We start from the raw sequence: 20418 nt of genomic DNA, 5'->3' as shown, positions 1-20418 counted from the left end.
TCCATTCATCATCTCAGGCTTTGTCTCAGCTCTGTGTCTCAGAGTAATGGAGATTGCAGCGCTTCCTCCTTTAAAAGGAGGAACGCTGAATCTCCATTACTCTGAGAAGCACAGAGCTGAGACAGAGCCTGAAGATGATGAATGAGACTTCATCGAAACGTTGCTAGATACTTCAATCTTACGGAGAAAACCTGAACAACCAAAGATCTACATATAAATACCCGCGAGAACCTCAGAAAACAAATATATATATATATGTAAATAAAGCACACATTCCATTCCAATTCAATTCTATCATTAATATTCATTAAAATCTTAACATCTTTAACATTTCTTTTCAATTGAATATCATACTTCCTTGGGAACACTTATAAACTTTCCATAATTATTTTTTCCCCATATTTCTCACTTATATTTTTATAAATCATTAATAATTAAAATGTTCCCATCCTTTTCTAATGTAATTCTCATTCACTTTAATTCATTTATTAACAAACATTCCACTACATTACAGTGAATATTTTATCAATCATTTTAGTCATATTTTCTACAATTATTTCTATTTGTAACATAACAATGCTATCTTATATACCTAGAAACCTGGTGGAGGTTTATGAACCCAGTGCAGAACTTATAAAAAGCCTCGAGGCTACAATAGATGAGGAACGTTGTAAAATTTACTATTTTTAACGTTCCTCTTGGGTACTCTTGAGCATGAGAAAATGTCCATTCAGGAGCCGACAAAAAAAAAAAAACAACACAAAAATTTTCCTTCTGAATATTATCCACGCTGAAGAATGATAATAATTATTTTTTATTCAAATAAGGCTGTCAGGTGTGGAAAGGGAATTTCAAGAAGGCAGTAGTGTCACAAAAGATAGGAAAAGCCCAAGGGGAACATCAGGTCAGCCAGAAAACAAACTTAGATAGGAAAAGGAATCAAATAAAAAGTATTAAAGAATCCCTATAGACAAAAGCCTAAGTAATTAAGAAAACTAGACAAATAGGAAAAGGAAACAAAAGATAATTTAGAAAACCCTTACAAACACAGGACATACCAAATAAACAAAACAAACAGACAAAAGACACAAAATATAAATTACAAAAGGGACACACAGGAGATTGCCACAGAACAAATATGAAAAACTATCTTAAAGCTAAAAGAGATTACAGAAAACCAATAATACAATCTGGCCACCCTGCGGAGTTTGGCCTCTGGTGGAAATAAAGACAAACTCAAACAGGATTTGAAACATTAGGCACAAATACAAACACTCACACAAAATCAACTTACAAAGGGAGAAAAGGGTATAAAAAAACCAGGGACTTACCATAAGAAGCTAGCTAGCCCAGGAACGCAGACTTCTCACTGTTCTCCGCCTTCCTGAAAAATAAAAAGATCCCGCTTTCAAGCAGTTGTCCGTATCCTTGCACTGGAGCTCTCCCAGCAGGAAAATCGAATCCTCGAAAGAAAGGCATTTTGACACCTTTCAACACAGGGAAGCAAATCCCACTAGATTCAACAGACTTTTTTCTTGCTATAGCCCTTATACCAAGGATCTTCAAACTGGACAAGTTTAAGACTTGTGGACTTTAACTCCCAGAATTCCTGAGCTAACCTGACTGGAGAAGGAATGCTGGGAGTTGAAGTCCATGTGTCTTAAAGCTGTTAAGTTTGAAGACCCCTGCGTTATACCGTTAGAGCACCACTCTATTTTTTCTATCTCTATACGCCGGGTGGCGGATAAGGCCTCCTTGCCTGACTCCAATTCCCAGGATGCTTTCCGCCAACCATCTTTTCTTCTCTTTCCGATTGGTCCGCCTCGCTCGCTCTCTCCTCCTCGTGGCAGGCGGGGCAAAAGAGAGCCAGCCAATGGACGCTTCCCACAGGGCTTGGCGTGGAAGGGCGAGGAAGGCTAAGACGTGTCGGGTTTGCGGCCGTCTTGAAAAAGGTTACGCGCGCGATGGCGACCCCCGCCGGTTCCGGCGAGGCCGACGAGCTTTTCGACGTGAGGAACAACTTCTACATCGGGGCCTTTCAGGCGGCCATCAACGAGGCGCAGCGAGTCAAGGTGAGGCGCCAGGGGGGCCGGGGATGAGCGGGATGTGGGGGTTAAATTCTGGGGGGTGGGGGGGAAATGAACCGAGGAAGGCGCGACCGGTTGAACCGCCGCCAGCAACCAGTGTTTTCTAATCCTCCCTCGCCCGCTTGGAGATCCTCTAGCTCAGGGTCTCCAACCGTGGCAACTTTAAGGCTTGTGGACTTCAACTCCCAGAATTCCTCAGCCAGCTTTGCTGGCTGAGGAATTCTGGGAGTTGAAGTCCACAAGCCTTAAAAGTTGTCACGGTTTGGAGACCCATGCTCTAGTTGCTTTTTCCGAGTTCCCGCACCCTAGCGCTGTTAAGACTGCAGGTCCCATCATCCTCAACCAGTTGACTGTCACTTGTAGTTCAGTGAAAAGCCTCGAGATTCAGCACGAGGGAGTGGAGGCAATAGATAGATGGAAGATAGAATTCTTTCTTGGCTAAGTGTGATTGGACACACAAGGAATTTGTCTTTGGTGCACATGCTCTCAGTGTACATCAGGAAAAAATAAAATAAAATACATTCATCAAGAATCATAAGATACAACACTTAATGATATTCATAGCAATAGCACTTAGACTTATATATCACTTTACAGCCCTCTCTAAGCAGTTTACAGAGCCAGCATTTTGCCCCCAACAATTTGGGTCCTCATCTGACCCACCTCGGAAAGATGAAAGGCTGAGTCAGCCTTGAGCCTGGTGGGATTTGAACTGCCAAGCTGCAGGTAGCCGGCAGTCAGCAGAATTAGTCTGCGGTAGTTGCACTCTAACCACTGCGCCACCGAGACTCATAGGTGGCTAATAAGGTTATTAATAATTATATAATTAATAATAATAATATAGGTTACTAATAAGTAATCAAATCATACTAGGAAACAAAAATATAAATTGTAAAGATAATAGAATTGTTAAGATGATACGGTAAAATTGTTAAGATAATATTGTAACTATTGTAAATAGAATTGTAAAGATAATAAATTGTTAAGACTAAATAGAAACAAGGCCAAATAGGGGTTGTGTGATTACAGGAAGAAAAAATGTGTAGCTGTTCTATGATATCTTCATTTAATCCAGAGTGTGGGCAAACAATGGTTTTTTGAATGTTATAACTCCATTGTTATTCTCCATGGTGGCTGTGGCCACTGTGAAACTGAAAGAAGGTATATGGAAAGCATTGCATCCAAAAAGTAGACTTTTTCTATTTAAGTTGATAAAGCAATAATGACTTCTTTGAAGGAGTGGAGTGGGGTTGTGCTTTATTGTGTGTATGTTATGGAAAATAATTTTCTTTTCTGTTTTTAGCCATCCAGTCCAGAAAAAGAAATAGAGAGGGACATCTTCCTGTATCGTGCGTACATTGCACAGGTAGGCCACGCTCCTCAAATGATTTGAGAAAGTGCAAAAAAGGGCAGGTGCCAAGTTTATGTAGTCTTCTATACGTGTGCCTTGAACTGAAATGTGCAGTTTTGTGTTTTTGTGTGGATTGTTTTTTCCATTCAGTTTCAAACAATTTAACCACATGAATTGTGATTAATAGCAACACTACCTTAAATCTTACATTTTAATGAAAGCAGCCTCCCTTGATTACTAACTATTCATCCAGATTCTAGATGCTTCCCCCTGGATTCTTCCCCCTGGAGAATCTGTTGTTCTCTAGCTATTTGACTACAGTTTCCATCGGCCCCAGGAAACTTCTCCAATCTGTTTTACAGATCCGTTTAAACTGGGTCCTAGGATGGATGTTCACAGGGTATGATATATAAAGTCAAGATGTTGAGGCAAAGATTCTATTGACTCTTCAGAGCTCCCATGTTGACTTTTTTTTTTAACCATACCTGGCAGATGCCCCTAGACCTAGGAATTTATAGTTACAGTCAGGGGTGGGATTCAACTGGTGTAAGAACCAATTTGGCTGAGCGTGCACTTTGCGCATGTGTGTGCCCAACGTGCACTTTGCGCGCGCGTGGAGCATTTGCAACTCACCTTCTGCAAGCCCTGTGTGTAAAACAGCTGATACATGACAATCAGCTGTGCCCCACGAAGCAGCTGAGCTGGAAAACCCAGAAATAAAGCACAGAGTAAAGCCGAGATGATAGGGCGAGTGGGCCCAACAGCTGATAGTCGCAGTGAACCAGTTGGTTCCGAGGTGATTTTCGGAGCTACCAGTTCACCCGAACCAGTAGAATCCCACCCCCTGGTTACAGTATTTGGATATGGACCAGAAAACTATTCTGGGGTTGAGGTGGGGTTTACATGGCTGTAATTGATACAGATACAGATAACAGAGTTGGAAGGGACCTTGTAGGTCATCTAGTCCAACCCCCTGCCCAAGCGGGAGACCCTACATCATTTCTGACAGATGAGAGTCCAATCTCTTCTTGAAAGCCTCCAGTGATGATGCTCCCACAGCTTTCGAAGGCAACTTCTGTTCCATTGGCTGATTGTTCTCACTGTCAGGAAGTTTCTCCTTATTTCCAGGTTGAATCTCTCCTTGTTCAGTTTCCATCCATTCTTCCTTGTCTGGCCTCCAGGCGCTGATACAATTGTTGATTCCTTCTTTCAAAAAAGAAGGCTTTTTTTCTATGCTCATGTGGTAATTGAGTAGTTTCAGGGGTTCATGCGTGAAGGAGGTACAAAAAGAGTGTGACAACATGGTCATGCCTTAATTCTCTTTAACCCAAACATGTCATTAGTTGCTGGGACTGCAAAGCTATTCTGCAAACTTCTGAAAGATGCAACTTCATTAAGAAGGTACTCAGAATTGGCCATAGCCTTCTGAGGGCCGTGTTCTGCTTTGAATCCAAATACCTGCATATTTCTCTTAGATGTGCTGCCTTGTCCTCCCTGGATAGTCAGAGGTACAAGCCACAGTGTGTCTGGTTCTCTTCTAAGCTTCTTTCTTCAAAAATCGAGAGTTTGCGGCCCTGGATCGCATGACATACTGGCAAACCAAAGGTTTATAGTGTCCATTGTTTGTTAGTAGGAGCCTTTGAAGCAAGAGCTTGTGGAACTGAATGGTAGATTTTCATTTCTGGTGTTTACTCATTGCAAAGGCAACTTAAAACTTAGCATTAAATCTCCTTTCCTTATGGGACTAGACCGGCGATGATATAGTTTGGACAGTGATACGTCTACTAGAAAACAACCAAGCTCACAGAGCACGAAGGATGATCCTTCATTTCAATCCTGAGCTACAAATATTCTCCTTGATTGATACTCCTTATCTTGCCTGCCAACAGTTTTGCTCATGGCTGTTTTTCCTCCTCCTTTGCACAGCGCAAGTATGGTGTGGTGCTGGATGAAATCAAGCCCAGGGCTTGTCCAGAGCTCCAGGCCGTCCGGATGTTTGCTGAATACCTCTCCAAAGAGAGCCAGAGGTAAATCTGGGACTTGAGTGTTATAATTCTTGTGTCCTCTTCCCAAAGCTGCAGGGAACTTTATATCCAAGCATCTTTTGGCTGGCTAAATCTGGCCTGATTCTTTGATTAAGTATAGTCTTTATTAAAACTTTAAAACAAGAAAGCTAAAGCTAAACCAAACCAACGGAGAGTAAGCAAGGAAAAAGAAATTGAAGAAAAAGCAAGAAGGGCAAGAGAAGAAAAAAGTTAAAGAAAAATAGAATAGAAAGAAAATAGTATAAAGCATCGGCTTCTGACATTCCTCACAGCATTTCTAAATGTAAATATACTTTGATTTTTCTCTCTCTAAAATTACATATTTTTTTTCGTTTTATAATTTATCCTGTCTGGTCATGAAAACTAAGTCACAAGTACATTTTTTTAAGACTAGGTCTACCTATTCTACAAAAATGAACTTGTAGTAAACTAGTTGAAAGGTAGTAGAAATAAGCAAGTTTTTCTGGGAACGCAGCTGAAAAAAACTTGAAGTGATGTGGTAAATGCAAGTAGCCCTCGACTTAAAAACATTCGTTAAGTGACCATTCAAAGTTACAGTAGCACTGAAAAAAAGTGACGGCAGTTTTTCACACTTACAGCCATTGCAGCATCCTCATCCTCACATGATCAAAATCCGGATGCTTGGCAATTGGATCATATTTATGACCCTTCCAACTTCCCAGGATCTTATGATCCCCTTTTGCGACCTTCTGACAAGCAAAGTCAACGGGGAAGCCAGATTCACTTAACGACCTGGTTATTAATTAACCGCAGTGATCCGTCTAACCACTGTGGAAAGGAAGGTTATAAAACGGGCACACAACTCACTTAACAGATGTCTCACTTAGCGCACCACACATTCTGGTCTCCATCGCAGTCGTAAGCCGAGGACTTCCCATACTTTTCCGAATTCTGCTCTGAGCAACCTTAGAGTAACATGTCTCAGGTGTTCCATATTTTTCATACTCCTCCTGCCAAATTGTTGCGGAAGGAGGTTTGAAAAGCTGCTCGCAGTGAATTTGCAGGCTGCTCCCATTTTGGTGGTGGTGGGGGAAATGGACATTGAGGTTGATTTGACCTCCTCCCCCCCTCCTTTACAGGGATGCAATTGTGGCAGAATTAGATAAGAAGATGAGCAAGAGCGTGGAGATCACGAACACCACCTTCCTGCTGATGGCGGCTTCGGTCTACTTCCACGACCAGAACCCTGATGCGGCGCTGCGGACCCTTCACCAGGGCGAAAGCTTGGAATGGTAAGCGGGTTTGCCCCTCCCCTCATTTTCTCCAATCCGCCATGTGCAAGCCTGGATCCCACCGTCGCTTCCCACCAGTTTCTTTAGAACAATTGTTGTCTCCACAAAGAACTTAGAACTCATCCCATCGACTGAATCACAAGCTGTGCACCCGATAGTTCTCATCCGATACCCGATTGGTAAGAGACACTTTCTGCTCTGAACTGGAAACCTTATGTACTCAAATAATGATGCGCTTCCCATAGTGGGAGGTAATTTAGTGTGTGAATCACCCAAGTAGTCCTCTACGTGCGACCAGTTAGCGATAGTTATGATGATGATGATTTAGTCATAGTTATGATGGTGCTAAAAAAGAGAGAGAGAAACTTATGACTTGCTCTTGCACTTATAACCATAACTGTGTCTTTGTGGGTCACACAATTCAATTAGGGCACTTGGCATCTGTCACCCTTTTACAGTAGTTGTAGCATCCCCAAGTCTCCCAGTAGCCATTTGTGACCTTCCCAGCAGTCTTCTGACAAGCAGAGTCGGTGGGGGGAAGCCAGATTCACTGTCAGGATTCCGGCAGTTACCCCGAATTAAATCATGAGTCTCAAGCCAGACTTCCAAAACTTCAAAGGATTTATTGGGAGTTAATTTGTCAGGCCCTGCCTGGGTGTAGCCGACTCTGAGACACATCATTCATCGTCACCTTTGACCCTGGTTTCCACCCACCACCTCCTGGGTGTATCGTAATTCATATTCTCCAATGGGACACATCCATAGCCAAGAGTCATCAAACATGCTCTCCAGTTAGATATTTGCCCAGCAGACACTTCAGTTACCTTGTTACTACCTTTGAAAAACTATTTTATGAGTTGACATCCGCTTTATGCTAGTGCGATTCCCTTAACAATTGTGTGATGTGTTTAACGATGTGATGATTCAGCCAATGATCGCGTCACGTGGCAACGGAAGTTCAAGTCCTAATTGCGGTCGTAAGTCAAGGACTGCCTGTAATACAAGAAGTCAAAGGTCAGAGAAATAAACTACTGAGGTGTGAAAGTCCATTAAAAGTGATTTCCTATTCCTAGAAGGAGTTCAGTTGGTGCACAGTATTTACTTGTCAAATTTTTATGCCACCTTATAGAGGAGATGGGCAACATAATAAATAGATTAGTTGGATTGGACGGACGGACGGACGGATGGACAGATTTGTGCAAAGGTTGCTGGCTGGCCATGGTTCCTACCTGCTCCTTCAGCACGAGCCCCTAATGCAGAAGGACCCCTTAATTGTACACCAGCGTCATGGATTGAGATGGCATCCATAGAAATTGAACAAACAAACTCAGAGCGCATGTGGATCCCCCGTGGTTTGCTTCCTCGAAAGCCCTAAAATGCTCTTTTTCTTTCCAGCATGGCCATGACCGTCCAGATCCTCCTAAAACTGGATCGTCTGGATTTGGCCCGGTAAGTTTCCCAGCCTGTCAGCATCACCTCTCCTGCCTAACTTTAAAAAAAAAAAAAATTATTGAAATGAATTGAAATGTTTTATCAGAAGCGGGTGGGTTATCTCCTAAAACTTTGGGAAAGATTCTCAAACCTTTTTGAATCAACAGCAAAATATTCTGTCATTTTATGGCACTCCAGAAAATTATAGAAGGTATACCTTTATATATTTTTAAAAGTGTTAGAGTTGGTTTCAGAAGAAATGCAATTTTTTTTTAGCATGAATATTATATTGATTGTATGGAGTATACAGAATATAATTTTTTTTTTTTTTTGAAAACTAACGTAAGAGAAAAATCTTGTGGCAAGCTAGAAACAAGCCCATGGCTATATACCTATATGTCACAGAATGCTAGTTGAGAATCGCTGCTCTAGGAGCGATTCTGGAGCCGGGAGTCAGTCAGTCAGAGGCCTAACTTTGCAAGTGAAAGTTCCCTGTTTGATCAGACTGAAGAAGTGCCTTGGATAAGCAGCGAAACCTTTCAAATCAAAGAGGCGGGACGTCCAGTTGCTATGACTCAACTTCCAGACAGCCCCGGTCAATCAATCCCTCTTATGGTCCGTTTTAAATGAGGAGGTTGCAGGCAAATGAGTCAGCATAAAATAGGGCGCCTTCCATGAGTCGTTTGCCACGTGGTGCCCCAAGTCTTGCAGGCAGGCCATTTCACTCAATTACCTCCCTCCTCTTTCTTTCTCTTCAGAAAAGAACTTAAGAAGATGCAGGAACAAGATGAGGACTCGACGCTGACGCAGCTGGCAACTGCATGGGTGAATCTTGCGATGGTAGGTGCCGATTTGTGGCAGTTGGGCACTAAGGGAAGTGTCGGCTCCCAAGAACCAAGAACGGACACATGGAGTTCCTTAAGACTAGCTTCCTTTATTGTTCTTCTACATCCGTAGACAGAATCTTGCCAGATGAAAGCAACTATTTGCATATTTATAGATATATTAGGGCATGGGTTTCAAACTCGCCACGTCACATTGCGTCACGACGTATCGCAATGGCTTTCCCCTTTGCAGAGCTGGGGCGGGCGTGGCCTGCGCACGACACATCCACCGTCAGTTTGATACCCCTCCTCTCGGGAAAGCAAGGGAGCGGCCATTTTAACCTTCTTCCTATCGACCAAACTTTCCAAGCTTCGCAAGTTTCTTGCCTTCTGGAAAGCAGTTCCTCCCACCTGGGAATCCAGACTACGTTCCATCCAGTGGTGGGATTCAAATTTTTTTTAACTACTGGTTCTGTGGGTGTGGCTTGATGGGCGTGACAGGGAAAAGAGACTGTAAAATCTCCAGTCAGAAGTGGGATTCACCGGGTCTCCGAACTACTCAAAATTTCCGCTACCAATTCTCCAGAACTGGTCAAAACCTGCTGAAATACCACCTCCAGTTCCATCCCAGGAAGAGTCGACGTAGCAGGGGTGAGCTTTTTCCAGAGCAACTCACTGGACCCTGGTGAGACTAGGGCAGAAATTTTATCTGATCCAATATTCAGCCCCCTGGGGAATTTAACCGGTGGAATAAACAGCTACTAGAATTGGCAGTGTTACAGTCCAGGCTGTCTGGGCAGATGCAGGCTTCATTAAAGTCCTTTACTGCTTTGCTATCCCATGACAAATGGCCCTACCACAGCTGGTAAAGCTCCACCACAAACTTTCCTGAGGGCAGCCACCCACAGTCAGTGCAACACAGCCCCACAAACTAAAGCCAATAGTCACCAGAGCTGATTTCACAAGGCAACGGGGGGGAATCTCTAGTTCAGAAACAAAGTGCGTGGTCCACAAGGCAAGATCCGTAAGTCGTTAACAAGGTTCGAGGTCCACAGGGCAAGAATCCATAGGGCAGAAACACGGCCTAAAGCAGAGTTTACAAACACTGGAAGTGTGTGACAAAGCAAAAATATTGCTCCCAACAAAGACACCCTCCCCTTGTGTTTGCGAGGGCAGGCAGCTTCCTGTCCGTTCAGCTGTCTTCCCCTGTGTTGGTGAGGCCTGGGACAGCCTCTTCCTCAGCCCCATTGACTCTCCGGACATTCCAGGGGAGACGTGTCAATCCTCTCGGATGGTCTCGATTCCAAGTCCACCTCCAAACCGGGATCCAATGGGGCAAGGACAACCAGCTTACTATTGTTACGCTGGGTACAAATAGCTATTTCCTGGGATTTGTTTCAATGGGGGAGCGGGGGAACAGCCGTGCCCAAAATCAGTTGATGAGTTACATGGTGTGTTTTTCAATGCTGACAACTTCTAAAACGTATGGACCTAAACTCCCAGAATGCCCCAGTCAGCATGCTGGCTGGGGCATTCTGGGAGTTGAAGTCCTCACATCTTAAAGTTGCCAAGATTGGGAACCCCTTCCTTTAGACAGTCCTTCTCCTCCAGCGGATGGTAGTTCTGTCAACGGAAGTATTTTCACGTTAGGTGATAATCCTGAAATGGTTTTAAATCCTCACCGTTGAACTTACGGTGCAGAGGATTTTTAAGGCACTAACTGCTCATTGGGAATATGCATGCAACCTGTTTAAAATAAGTGTCCCTCCTCCTCCTCCTCCTAAGGATTTCCCAATGTCTTGCTCTGCAGGGTGGTGAAAAATTGCAGGACGCTTATTACATCTTCCAGGAGATGTCGGAGAAGTGGTCCTCCACCCTGCTGCTCCTGAACGGCCAAGCTGCTTGCTACATGGCTCAGGGCAAGTGGGAAGATGCCGAAGGGGTGCTGCAAGAGGCCCTTGACAAGGTGAGCTCTTCCCCAGAAATCTGGCTGAAAGGCAGCCCTTGCAAAGCCAGGGGGTGAGAATCTTGTTGTTCAGTCGCTAGGTCATGTTCAACTCGTCGCGATCCTATGGACCGTGGCACCATGTTACACCTGGACCCCGTCCTCCACTGCCTCCTAAAGCTTCTCAAAGTCATGTTCCTTGAGTTGATGACACTGTCTAACCACCTTATCTTCTCCTGTTCCTTTCTCCTTTCGCCTTCAGTCTTTCCCAAGATCAGAGCCTTTTTCAGTGAGTTCACACTTCGGATTGTATGGCCAAAGCATCTAAACTTCAGAATCTGTCCGTCCAAAGGACAGTCAGGGTGGATTTCCTTTAGGATTGACTGATTTGATTTCCTTGCTGTTCAAGGGACTCTCAAGAGTTTTCTCCAAAACCACAATCTAGGCAGTCTGGAGACCTATTGCAAACTGCAGTAGCATCCAAGTTCCAACTGAAGCATTATGTTACCATTGTGTGAATTACGCCGTTGTGCAGTTGCATTAAGTCGGATGCAAACTACATTGTTAATGCATTGAAGTCATGATATATATATATCATATACCCGTGCAGATTCCCATACGGGAAAGACCTGAATCCTGTTTCTGGTCTACAGTTCTACCTACCCCTTCTAAATCGGGGACCTATTCGGCCAGTTTGGATAATAATCAATTTGTTATCCTGATTCCCTCCGCGATGGGTGGGGTTGGAGGGGAGAGATTTGATCAGCCTACACAGAAACACTGAAGTTCAGTTGCCAACATCAGAGACCCAGTTATAGGACGGACGATATCTGACTGGACAGTAGGAGAAGTGAAAAGGGCTACAGCCAATCAAAAATGGATCATTGGTCAAAGTATCGCGGAATCTGCAAAAGAGGCAAACACAACTTTACGTTTTATCAGTCAAAATATACTTCCAAAATCACTTTTAATTCAATCTTGATCAGATCCCTCTTGAGTACTGTATCCTGTTTTGGGCACCAGTCTGTTTTTTTTGTTTTGTTTTTTTAGAAAACTTCAGGAATTCAGGAATAGGTGTTGAAAAATGCAATGGGGTGCTTCAGAAGATTGAAAGAATCAAGTTAGAGGGGGATGTTAGAATGGGTACATTTAGTTTTTCCTTATTATTTTATTGGGTGGGTGCAAAAGTAACAATAGTAATAAGCACTTAGACTTAGACTGCCACTTCATAGTGCTTTACAGGCATCTAAGTGGTTTATAGAGTCAGCATATTGCCCCCAACAATCTGGGTTCTCCTTTAACTGACCTCAGAAGGACAGAAGGCTGAGTCAGCTCTCAGGTCAGGATCAAACTCTGGACAGTGGGAATGCAGTTAGCCTGCAAAGAAAGTATGAGCAACCACACAGGGAATATAGTCATAGATAACATGCAGCGGTGGGCTGCAACCAGTTTAACAACCGGTTCTGTGAGTGTGCACAGCATTCAAAAAGCACCAATTGGAACCTCTACAGGGCAGCCCCGGTAAGTGAAACAGCTGAGGCATGTGAAAACTACTGTGCCGCGTGAATCAGCTGAGCTGAAAAAGACAGAAGTATAGGAGAGGATAGGGCGTGGGCGGGGCCAGCTGATCCTTGGATACATCCAGTGGTTGCTAACTGGTGGGCTGCGGACCACTGGTGGGCTGTGAGAAAATTTTGGTGGTCTGCAGAGAAATGTCCCCCCCCAAAGCACCCCTGCAAAGCCAGTCTTGTGACTACTGCAGCTCTGGAATATGGGACCAATTTTCCCACCAACGTCAGCAAGCCACCATCAGTCAAAATTCATATTAGTGGTCTGCGGGATTTCAAATTATGAGTTTGGTGGTCCCTGAGGTCCCAAAGGTTGGCGACCCCTGGGATGCATGTGATTGATAGCATTTTTCAGGTGTCCAAAGGTATGACTCAGAAGATCCAAAATCAGAGTTTGTCAAACTCAGCCATTTTAATTCCCAACCCATGTGAAATTGAAGACCACGCAATTTAAACTTGCTGAGGTTGGGAAAAACTGGATTCCAATAAAAGAAGGCAGATTCCAATTGAGCAGTAGGAAAAAAAGTTCCTACGGGTCAGTAGGGACTTTAGTAGTGGAAATGAGCCTTGAACTGAGATAGCTGCCTGGTGGAGTACTTATACTTGGATTTCTGCCCTGAGCAGGACTTCATGGCTGAACTAATCCCCTTCGATTATAGGCTTCTGGAAGTTTCAAATTTGCAGCCTCTTGGGTGATTGCAAGTGATCCAGCACAGGCAGGATCTGTTCTCCATTGGAATAAATCCTAGCCTAGATGGACCAGTGGCTAATCCAGTTCTGTTTTTGGCACACTGCTTGTCTGAAAAACCAAATCGTTGCTTCCTTCCCGGCTTGCAGAAATTCTTAGCCTGTGTGGCTCAATTTCAGTACCAGATGATGGTGCAGCTCTTGAGTCCTCCCAAGATAGAGAGTCCTCAGCTACATTGATGGAGGAATGGAAGAAAATGGCATATTGTGGCCTTATTCAAGTGCTGGTTTTTGCACTTTTCTCTCCCCTTTCAGGACAGCAGCCATCCTGAGACCCTCATCAACTTTGTCGTCCTCTCACAACACCTGGGGAAAACTCCAGAGGTAGGCACTGCTTGTTTGCATTTATTGTGTGTGTGTGTGGGAAGCATTTCAACTCTTGACCATAGAGGTAGTCCTTGCCTTACAACCGGTTGCTCAGCAACCAAAGTTGCAGTGGGGCCCCCAAAAGATATTTACAATCTGATTCCCAAGTTCCGACAACCACGAACCACCCCTGTGGCAACAACATGGCCACATTCGCAGTGTCCCGCACTCACAACTTGCAATGTATGACATTTTTACCAGAAACCAGCATTTACTCTGGGTTTCTGGCAAAACCTCATAGTGAACAATGGATTCCCTTGATAACCTGCCACAGAAACAGTCATATGATGAGGTCGGTCACGTAATGACCTGCTTTATGACCGTCACGACTTACGACTACAATTGCCAGGGATTACAGGTAGTCCTCGACTTACAATAGCTCATTTAGTAACTATTCAAAGATAGTGGCCCTGAAAAAAAGTGACTGATGACCGTTTTTCCCATTTACAGCCATTGTAGCATCCCCGTGGTTGTGTGATCAAAATTCAGATGCATATTCAAATTCAGGTTCATATTTATGACGGTTGCAATGTCCTGGGGTCATGTGATCCCCTTTTGTGACCTTCTGACAGGCAAAGTCAATGGGGAATCCAGATTCACTTAACAACCGTGTCACTCACTTAACAAACTCAATGATTCACTTAACACCTGTGGCAAGAAAATATCGTAAAAGTGGAGCAAAACTCACTTAGCGCATATTTCAATTAGCAACATAAATTTTGGGCTCAATTATGGTGGTAATTCAAGGACTACCTATACTTGTACCTACAGCCATCTCTTTTTGGCTAGCATAAAGAATTCAAGGAGCTTAAACAATCTTTCACCTCTGACCAACCATTTCAGGAAAGTTTCCCGATTCAAAATGTACCATCTCCTTGGACAGAGCGAGGATGGTCTACTCACAGTTCCCACTTCTCTGTTTCATACCGCAAAATAATGTTTGTGATTGAAAACGAAACTGAGTTCTGCAAGAAAAAAAGCCAAAGAAAATTGAAATACATTAGAAAAACGCCTTCAGCTCCAGATGAGAAATTTTAGCCGTGCAGGATTTGCAGGTGCGATCTTGTTAGTTTCAAATCGTTCCTGTTGGATAAATCTGTCGCCTATCCCCCAAATGTTACATGTGGCTTTAATCCCTACTTAGATAAGAGGAGATGAATGTTCTGATGTAATGTAAGCCAGGATTCTAAATCTCCCCTTCAATCAGTGAGTTATTTCTGCCTCTTCAGGATAACTATAAGCCTCTTTGGCTGTGCCTCCCAAATTCTCTCCCACCCCAGATGGGTGAATCCAACATATTTTCCCCTTTTTCAGGGACTGAAGAGCAAGCAGGGCAAAATCCAACAAATCCCTCTCTTAAAAATCCAACAAATCAGATTATTTTTTCATGAGAGACAGGACAAGTATTTAAGCCAAAACAGAGGTTAAATACCATTTCCCCTTTGAAAACCTCCTCCCAAATATGCAAATTGGGTGAAGAATTTTAAGGATCTGGATGTTCCTGTGACCAGAACACCACATTCCCCAGATAGAGCCAAAAAATAAAATCCAGCCTCCTCCTCACATTCTTGTTAACCCACACAGCACCTGACGGGCACACAGATCAAGCCAAGACCTCTCTCTCTATCCAGGTATCTTTCCAATCCTATCGTGCCGTGAGTCACTCCCCTATATGACTTCAAGCCAGTGTTTTTCAACCTTGGCAACTTTATAAAGAGGAGTGGACTTCAAATACCAGAATGCCTTGCTGGCTGGGGATTCTGGGAGTTGAAGCCCACTCCTCTTAAAGTTGCCAAGGTTGAAAGGCATTGCGCTATCTGAAGAGCCACTTATCCCGGTTGCTTTAGTCCAGGGGTCTCCATTAAGATTTGTGGACTTCAACTCCCAGAGTTCCCATACTCAGGGAGTTGAAGTCCACAAATCTTAAAAGTTGCCAGGGTTGGAGACCCCTGTTTTAGTGGATTCCTTCACTCGGCGATGAGATTAAGTCATTTGACTCTTCCCAAGCCTGGAATTCTCAAACAGAAGAGTAACTCATTAGGAATAATTAATTGCAGGTCTGTCCTTGATGAGTTTGGCTCCTCTCCCCAGTGCCATTTTTGGCAGGAGAGGGAAAGTGGGAACTGACCCGTTCTCCCCCTTGTTGGAGCCTGGGCCACTTCTTTCTCCCTTGACCCCTCTGACCCCTGGCCGCAGCAAGGCACTCATGCGGCCAGCTGCCGCAAAGGAAATGGCTGGGGAAGTTTTTCTTTGCTGTTCCATCGATGGTCCTTCCAGCTTCCTCAGCTGGGGAGCCCATCTCCTCTCCTAGCCCTCTTCCCAATCCATTGTGTATTTCGGGGCAGTTCTCCTGACCTCCTTTCCTCTCGCGGCCACGTCTGTTGGGAGTCCCTCCTCTGCCGTGGGAAAGGTCAGAGGTCGCCCAGTTCTCAATCAGCCTCCCGCTGACATGGAAGAATGGCTGGCTGGCTTTTCCCATTCCAGCGGCCTTTTTTTTTTTTCCCCCTTTGGGAGCGGAATTTGCTCTTCTCCTTTTCCACAGGAGATTTTCTTTCCCGTTGTTTTTGTTCTCCATCGCTGTCCCTTCTTCCTCCTTTTAGGTGACCAACCGTTACCTGTCGCAGCTCAAGGATGCCCATAAAAGCCATCCGTTCATAAAGGAGTACCAAGTTAAGGTAAAGCGTCTCTACTCTTTGGCTTTGGCTTCTGAGGGGAAGGGAAGGGGAAAGGAGGGAGGAAGGGAGGATTTCTTTTAAAAAAATAAATAAATTGCATTTTTGTTGTTCGTCAAGCATTGCAAATTGTGGTTAAATCCTCCATATAGTGTCATAAAATAAGTGTTCTCATCAGATTCAAGTATGGGAATAAATGATTTTTATTCTTTTTATGACCTTTAATCCACGGGTGTCAAACTTGCGGCATCATGTTGCCGTCATGTGACACATCACAGCGTTTTCCCCCTTCGCAGAGCTGGGGTTGCCATGGCCTGCTTGTAAGGCATCCGGCCCGCAGGCCACCAGTTTGACACCCCTGCTTGAATAGAATAGAATAGAATAGAATTCTTTATTGGCCAAGTGTGATTGGACACACAAGGAATTTGTCTTGGTGCAAATGCTCTCAGTGTACATAAAAGAAAAGATACATTCGTCAAGAGTCAAGAATCATCAGGTACAACACTTAATGATAGTCATAGGGTACAATAAACAATCAAATCATACTAGGAAACAGTTATAAATCATAAGGATACAAGCGACAAAGTTACAGTCATACAGTCACAAGTGGGAAGGGAGGGTGATAAGGAATATGAGAAGATGAATAGTAATAGTGGTGCAGACTTTGTAATAGTTGAACAGGGTTGAGGGAATGATTTGTTTAGCAGAGTGATGGTGTTCAGGAAAAAACTGTCCTTGTGTCTAGTTTTTCTGGTGTGCAGGGCTCTATAACGTCTTTTTGAGGGAAGGAGTTGAAGCAGTTTATGTCCGGGATGTGAGGGGTCTGTAAATATTTTCACAGCCCTCTTTTTGGCTCGTGCAGTATACAGGCCCTCGATGGAAGGCAGGTGGGTAGTAATTGTTTTTTCTGCAGTCCTAATTACTCTCTGAAGTTTGTGTCTGTCCTGTTGGGTTGCAGAACTAAACCAGACAGTTACAGAGGTGCAGATGACAGACTCAATGATCCTTTTTATTTTGGGGTAGAGTCAGGATAACTGAGTGGAGCTGAGCGTTTACTGGCCAGGTGCCCTTCCTGACACCTACGCAGAGTTCGCAGCAGGTATTTTCGTGTTGCACCCTGATAGAGAAACTTCTGCCAGCTGCCTAGGATCAAACTGCCACCCTTCCGAGTGGGAGGCGAGTGTTTGATCTCTAGGCACCACTCGTTGGAAATAAATGCATGAACGGATCAATTTTCATTGAATGCATTCCTGCAGGAGTTCAGTTCTGGGAGTTGCTCAGGCAGCAGAGAAGCCATACAGGTAGTTCTCGAGTTATAACCGCAATTGGGACCACAGTTTCCATTGCTAAGCAAGGCAATGAGTCGCAGCCTATCTTACAACCTTTGTGCCATATCCCTGCAGTTGTTAAATGAATCATGCAGTCATTAAGTGAATCCAGCTTCCCTCATCGACCGTCAGAAGCTTGCAAATGGAGGTGACCGCTGAACAGCCATGGCGAAAAATGTCATAAAATGGGGTGCGGCTCACTTAACAACCACACTACTTTGCAATGGAGATAATGGTCATAAATGGAGGATTACCTGTATTGATAGATTGCTATCGTGCCTCTTCCCTTTTGCAAACGAAACCTATCAAGCTCCCTTATGTTTTTCTTCTCCCAAAGCTCCAACTTTTCTATGTCCCTCTGAAGATGCCGTGCCCAGAATTGCCCTCCCAACGGTGAAATGGTCAGTGTAGACAGGTGGGATCGTTACTGTCCTTTGACGAGGACACAGAGCTTGTATTAATGCAGTTCAAGATTTTACAGGTAGTCCTCAACTTACGGCCACAATTGAGCCCAGAATTTATGCTGCTAAGTGAGAAACCGGTTAAGTGAGCTTTGTCCCATTTCACAACTTTTCTCGCCGCGTTTGTTAAGCGAATCACTGCAGTTAAGTTAGTTAACACGGTTGTTAAGTGAATCTGGTTTCCCTATTGACTTTGCTTACCAGGAGGTTGCAAAAGGGGAGCCCATGACCCCAAGGGAAGACTGCAACCGTCATAAATATGAGTCAGTTGCCAAGCGCCTGAATTTTGATCCCGTGACCGTGGAGATGCTGCAGTGGTTGCAAGTTGTGAAATAATGGCCATAAGTCGCTTTTTCAGTGCCGTTGTAACTTTGAACGGTCACTAAACGAACTCTCTATGGAGATTCTCAGTCCTCCAGATCGTGTTTGTCCCAAAGGTGCTTTTTCCAGAGGCTACTCGACTTTCTTGCTTTTCTGTGAAGCTGTTTTGCTTCTCATCCAAGAAGCTTCTTCAAAGAAAGCCCAGAAAGTCCAGTTGCCTCTTGAAAAAGCACCTTTGGGACACTAAAGGAACTCTTGCTAAGTCAAGATTTAATATATAATTAATACAAAAAAATAAATAAATAAGATAAGCCTGTATTGGCCCTTTTAGCTGTTGCATTGTTGATTCGATTCTCCCCTTAGAATGTAAACTTATTTTCTTTCTTTCTTTCTTTCTTTCTTTCTTTCTTTCTTTCTTTCTTTCTTTCTTTCTTTCTTTCTTTCTTTCTTTCTTTCTTTCTTTCTTTCTTTCTTTCTTTCTGTTTTGGGCTATACAGGAGAATGACTTCGATCGCCTGGCCTTACAGTACGCTCCCTGCGCTTGATCCCTCAAATCTACAACATCTTGAAAAGTTGGATTCGGCCCAAGGATCTCGCAGGAATCCCTTCCTCTGCCCTCGCAGAAACTGGACATTTCCCTGAGTCGCCCACAAGGCAGCGAAGCAATCCAGGTTTTCCCGATGCTGTTTCTCCAGCGTCTTTGGGTTCCTGTTTTAAAGCAAAGATCAGGTGGCATAGAGACTTGGAAACGGCAAACCTTTCAACATTCCCAATAAATCCTCCATTTGCTTGTGAGACAGTTTCCAAGTTAAAAATATGGACTACTTTTTCTTTCAAATTATTGAACCAGTGAGCCTGTTTCCTCTTCCAGGTGGCCCCCACAGCGGTTTCTTTTGCGTTCTTTTCACAGACAACGCTGTGAACGTTGAGCCTGGGGCCTTTTCAGAACGTGCTTGATTCTCCCTGGGCATTTTAAGTTCTTTTTCTTTCCTCTGTAACTGAAGCACAGAGCAGGTATCTTAACGGTGAAAAAAGTGTGAATTTGCAGACATCTTAAGACTTGTTTATATCGCACCTTTATTATATTTTTAAACAACTCAAGGCAGCAAACGCTGCTTCTTCTTCCTCCTATTTTCCTCACGACAACCCTGTGAGGTAGGTTGGTCGGAGAGTGACTGGCCCAAAGTCATCCAGCCAGTTTTCATGCCCACGGTAGGACTAGAACTCACAGTCTCCTGGTGATTAGCCCAAAGTCATCCAGACAGCTTTTAGGTCTAAGGTGGGACTAGAACTCTCAAGTCTCCTGATTGGCTCAAAATCACCCAGCTGGCTTTCATGCCTAAGGCGGGACTAGAACTCACAGTCTCCTGGTGATTAGCCCAAAGTCATCCAGACAGCTTTTAGGTCTAAGGCGGGACTAGAACTCTCAAGTCTCCTGATTGGCTCAAAATCACCCAGCTGGCTTTCATGCCTAAGGCGGGACTAGAACTCACAGTCTCTTGGTTTCTAGCCTGGTTTCTTAACCACTGGATCAAACTTAACTGTCATTTTGCAAGATGAGAGAAGTTGTATTCAAAACTGTCTGCAAAGCTTGGGGGTGTTTGTCTTCAATTTCCCCTTGCAGATGAGGTAATGGCATGTATAGAGTTAAAATTTTAAGAGTGGCTGGGCTTCCATGATAAACCTGGTTAGCCTAACTATGAGAATAAATTTTTTTCATGAATTATCCAACATCCTGCAGCACCAGCCTTCACAACATGATCTAAATTTCTGTTAATAGAGAGCCTCTATTAACATTAATAAGTTCCTTATTTAATAGAGGCTCTCTATTAACAGAAATTTAGATGTTCCACCTTACATACAAATACTGCACTTTATCATGCCTTTATTAAAGCACAGAAGCTGCCTTTCACTCAGGGCTACTTGCGGGGAGGGGGCTGTGTAACATACATGACACATTGCACTAAACTGTGGTTGGCTACTTTACAGTTTGGTAACTAGCTAGCTACCTAGCTACCC

General features: G+C 43.9%; 1 protein-coding gene across 1 annotated transcript; it reads left to right on the top strand.

Annotated features, from left to right (window-relative positions):
- Positions 1 to 1895: 1895 nt before the first annotated feature.
- Positions 1896 to 19194, top strand: COPE (coat protein complex I subunit epsilon). Its single transcript, XM_026699043.2, has 10 exons — positions 1896 to 2072; positions 3391 to 3453; positions 5365 to 5465; positions 6584 to 6736; positions 8132 to 8185; positions 8926 to 9007; positions 10802 to 10957; positions 13507 to 13575; positions 16218 to 16292; positions 18897 to 19194. The coding sequence occupies exons 1-10, from the start codon at positions 1965 to 1967 to the stop codon at positions 18942 to 18944; spliced, it is 909 nt and encodes a 302-aa protein (XP_026554828.1). The 5' UTR covers positions 1896 to 1964; the 3' UTR covers positions 18945 to 19194.
- Positions 19195 to 20418: the final 1224 nt, after the last annotated feature.

Source organism: Pseudonaja textilis, chromosome 1 (genome assembly GCF_049901715.1).
Source record: "Pseudonaja textilis isolate UNSWEBS1 chromosome 1, rPseTex1.2, whole genome shotgun sequence".
Taxonomy (NCBI): Eukaryota; Metazoa; Chordata; class Lepidosauria; order Squamata; family Elapidae; genus Pseudonaja; species Pseudonaja textilis.
The sequence above is the reverse complement of the archived record's forward strand: the minus strand, read 5'-3'. Positions and strand labels throughout refer to the sequence as shown.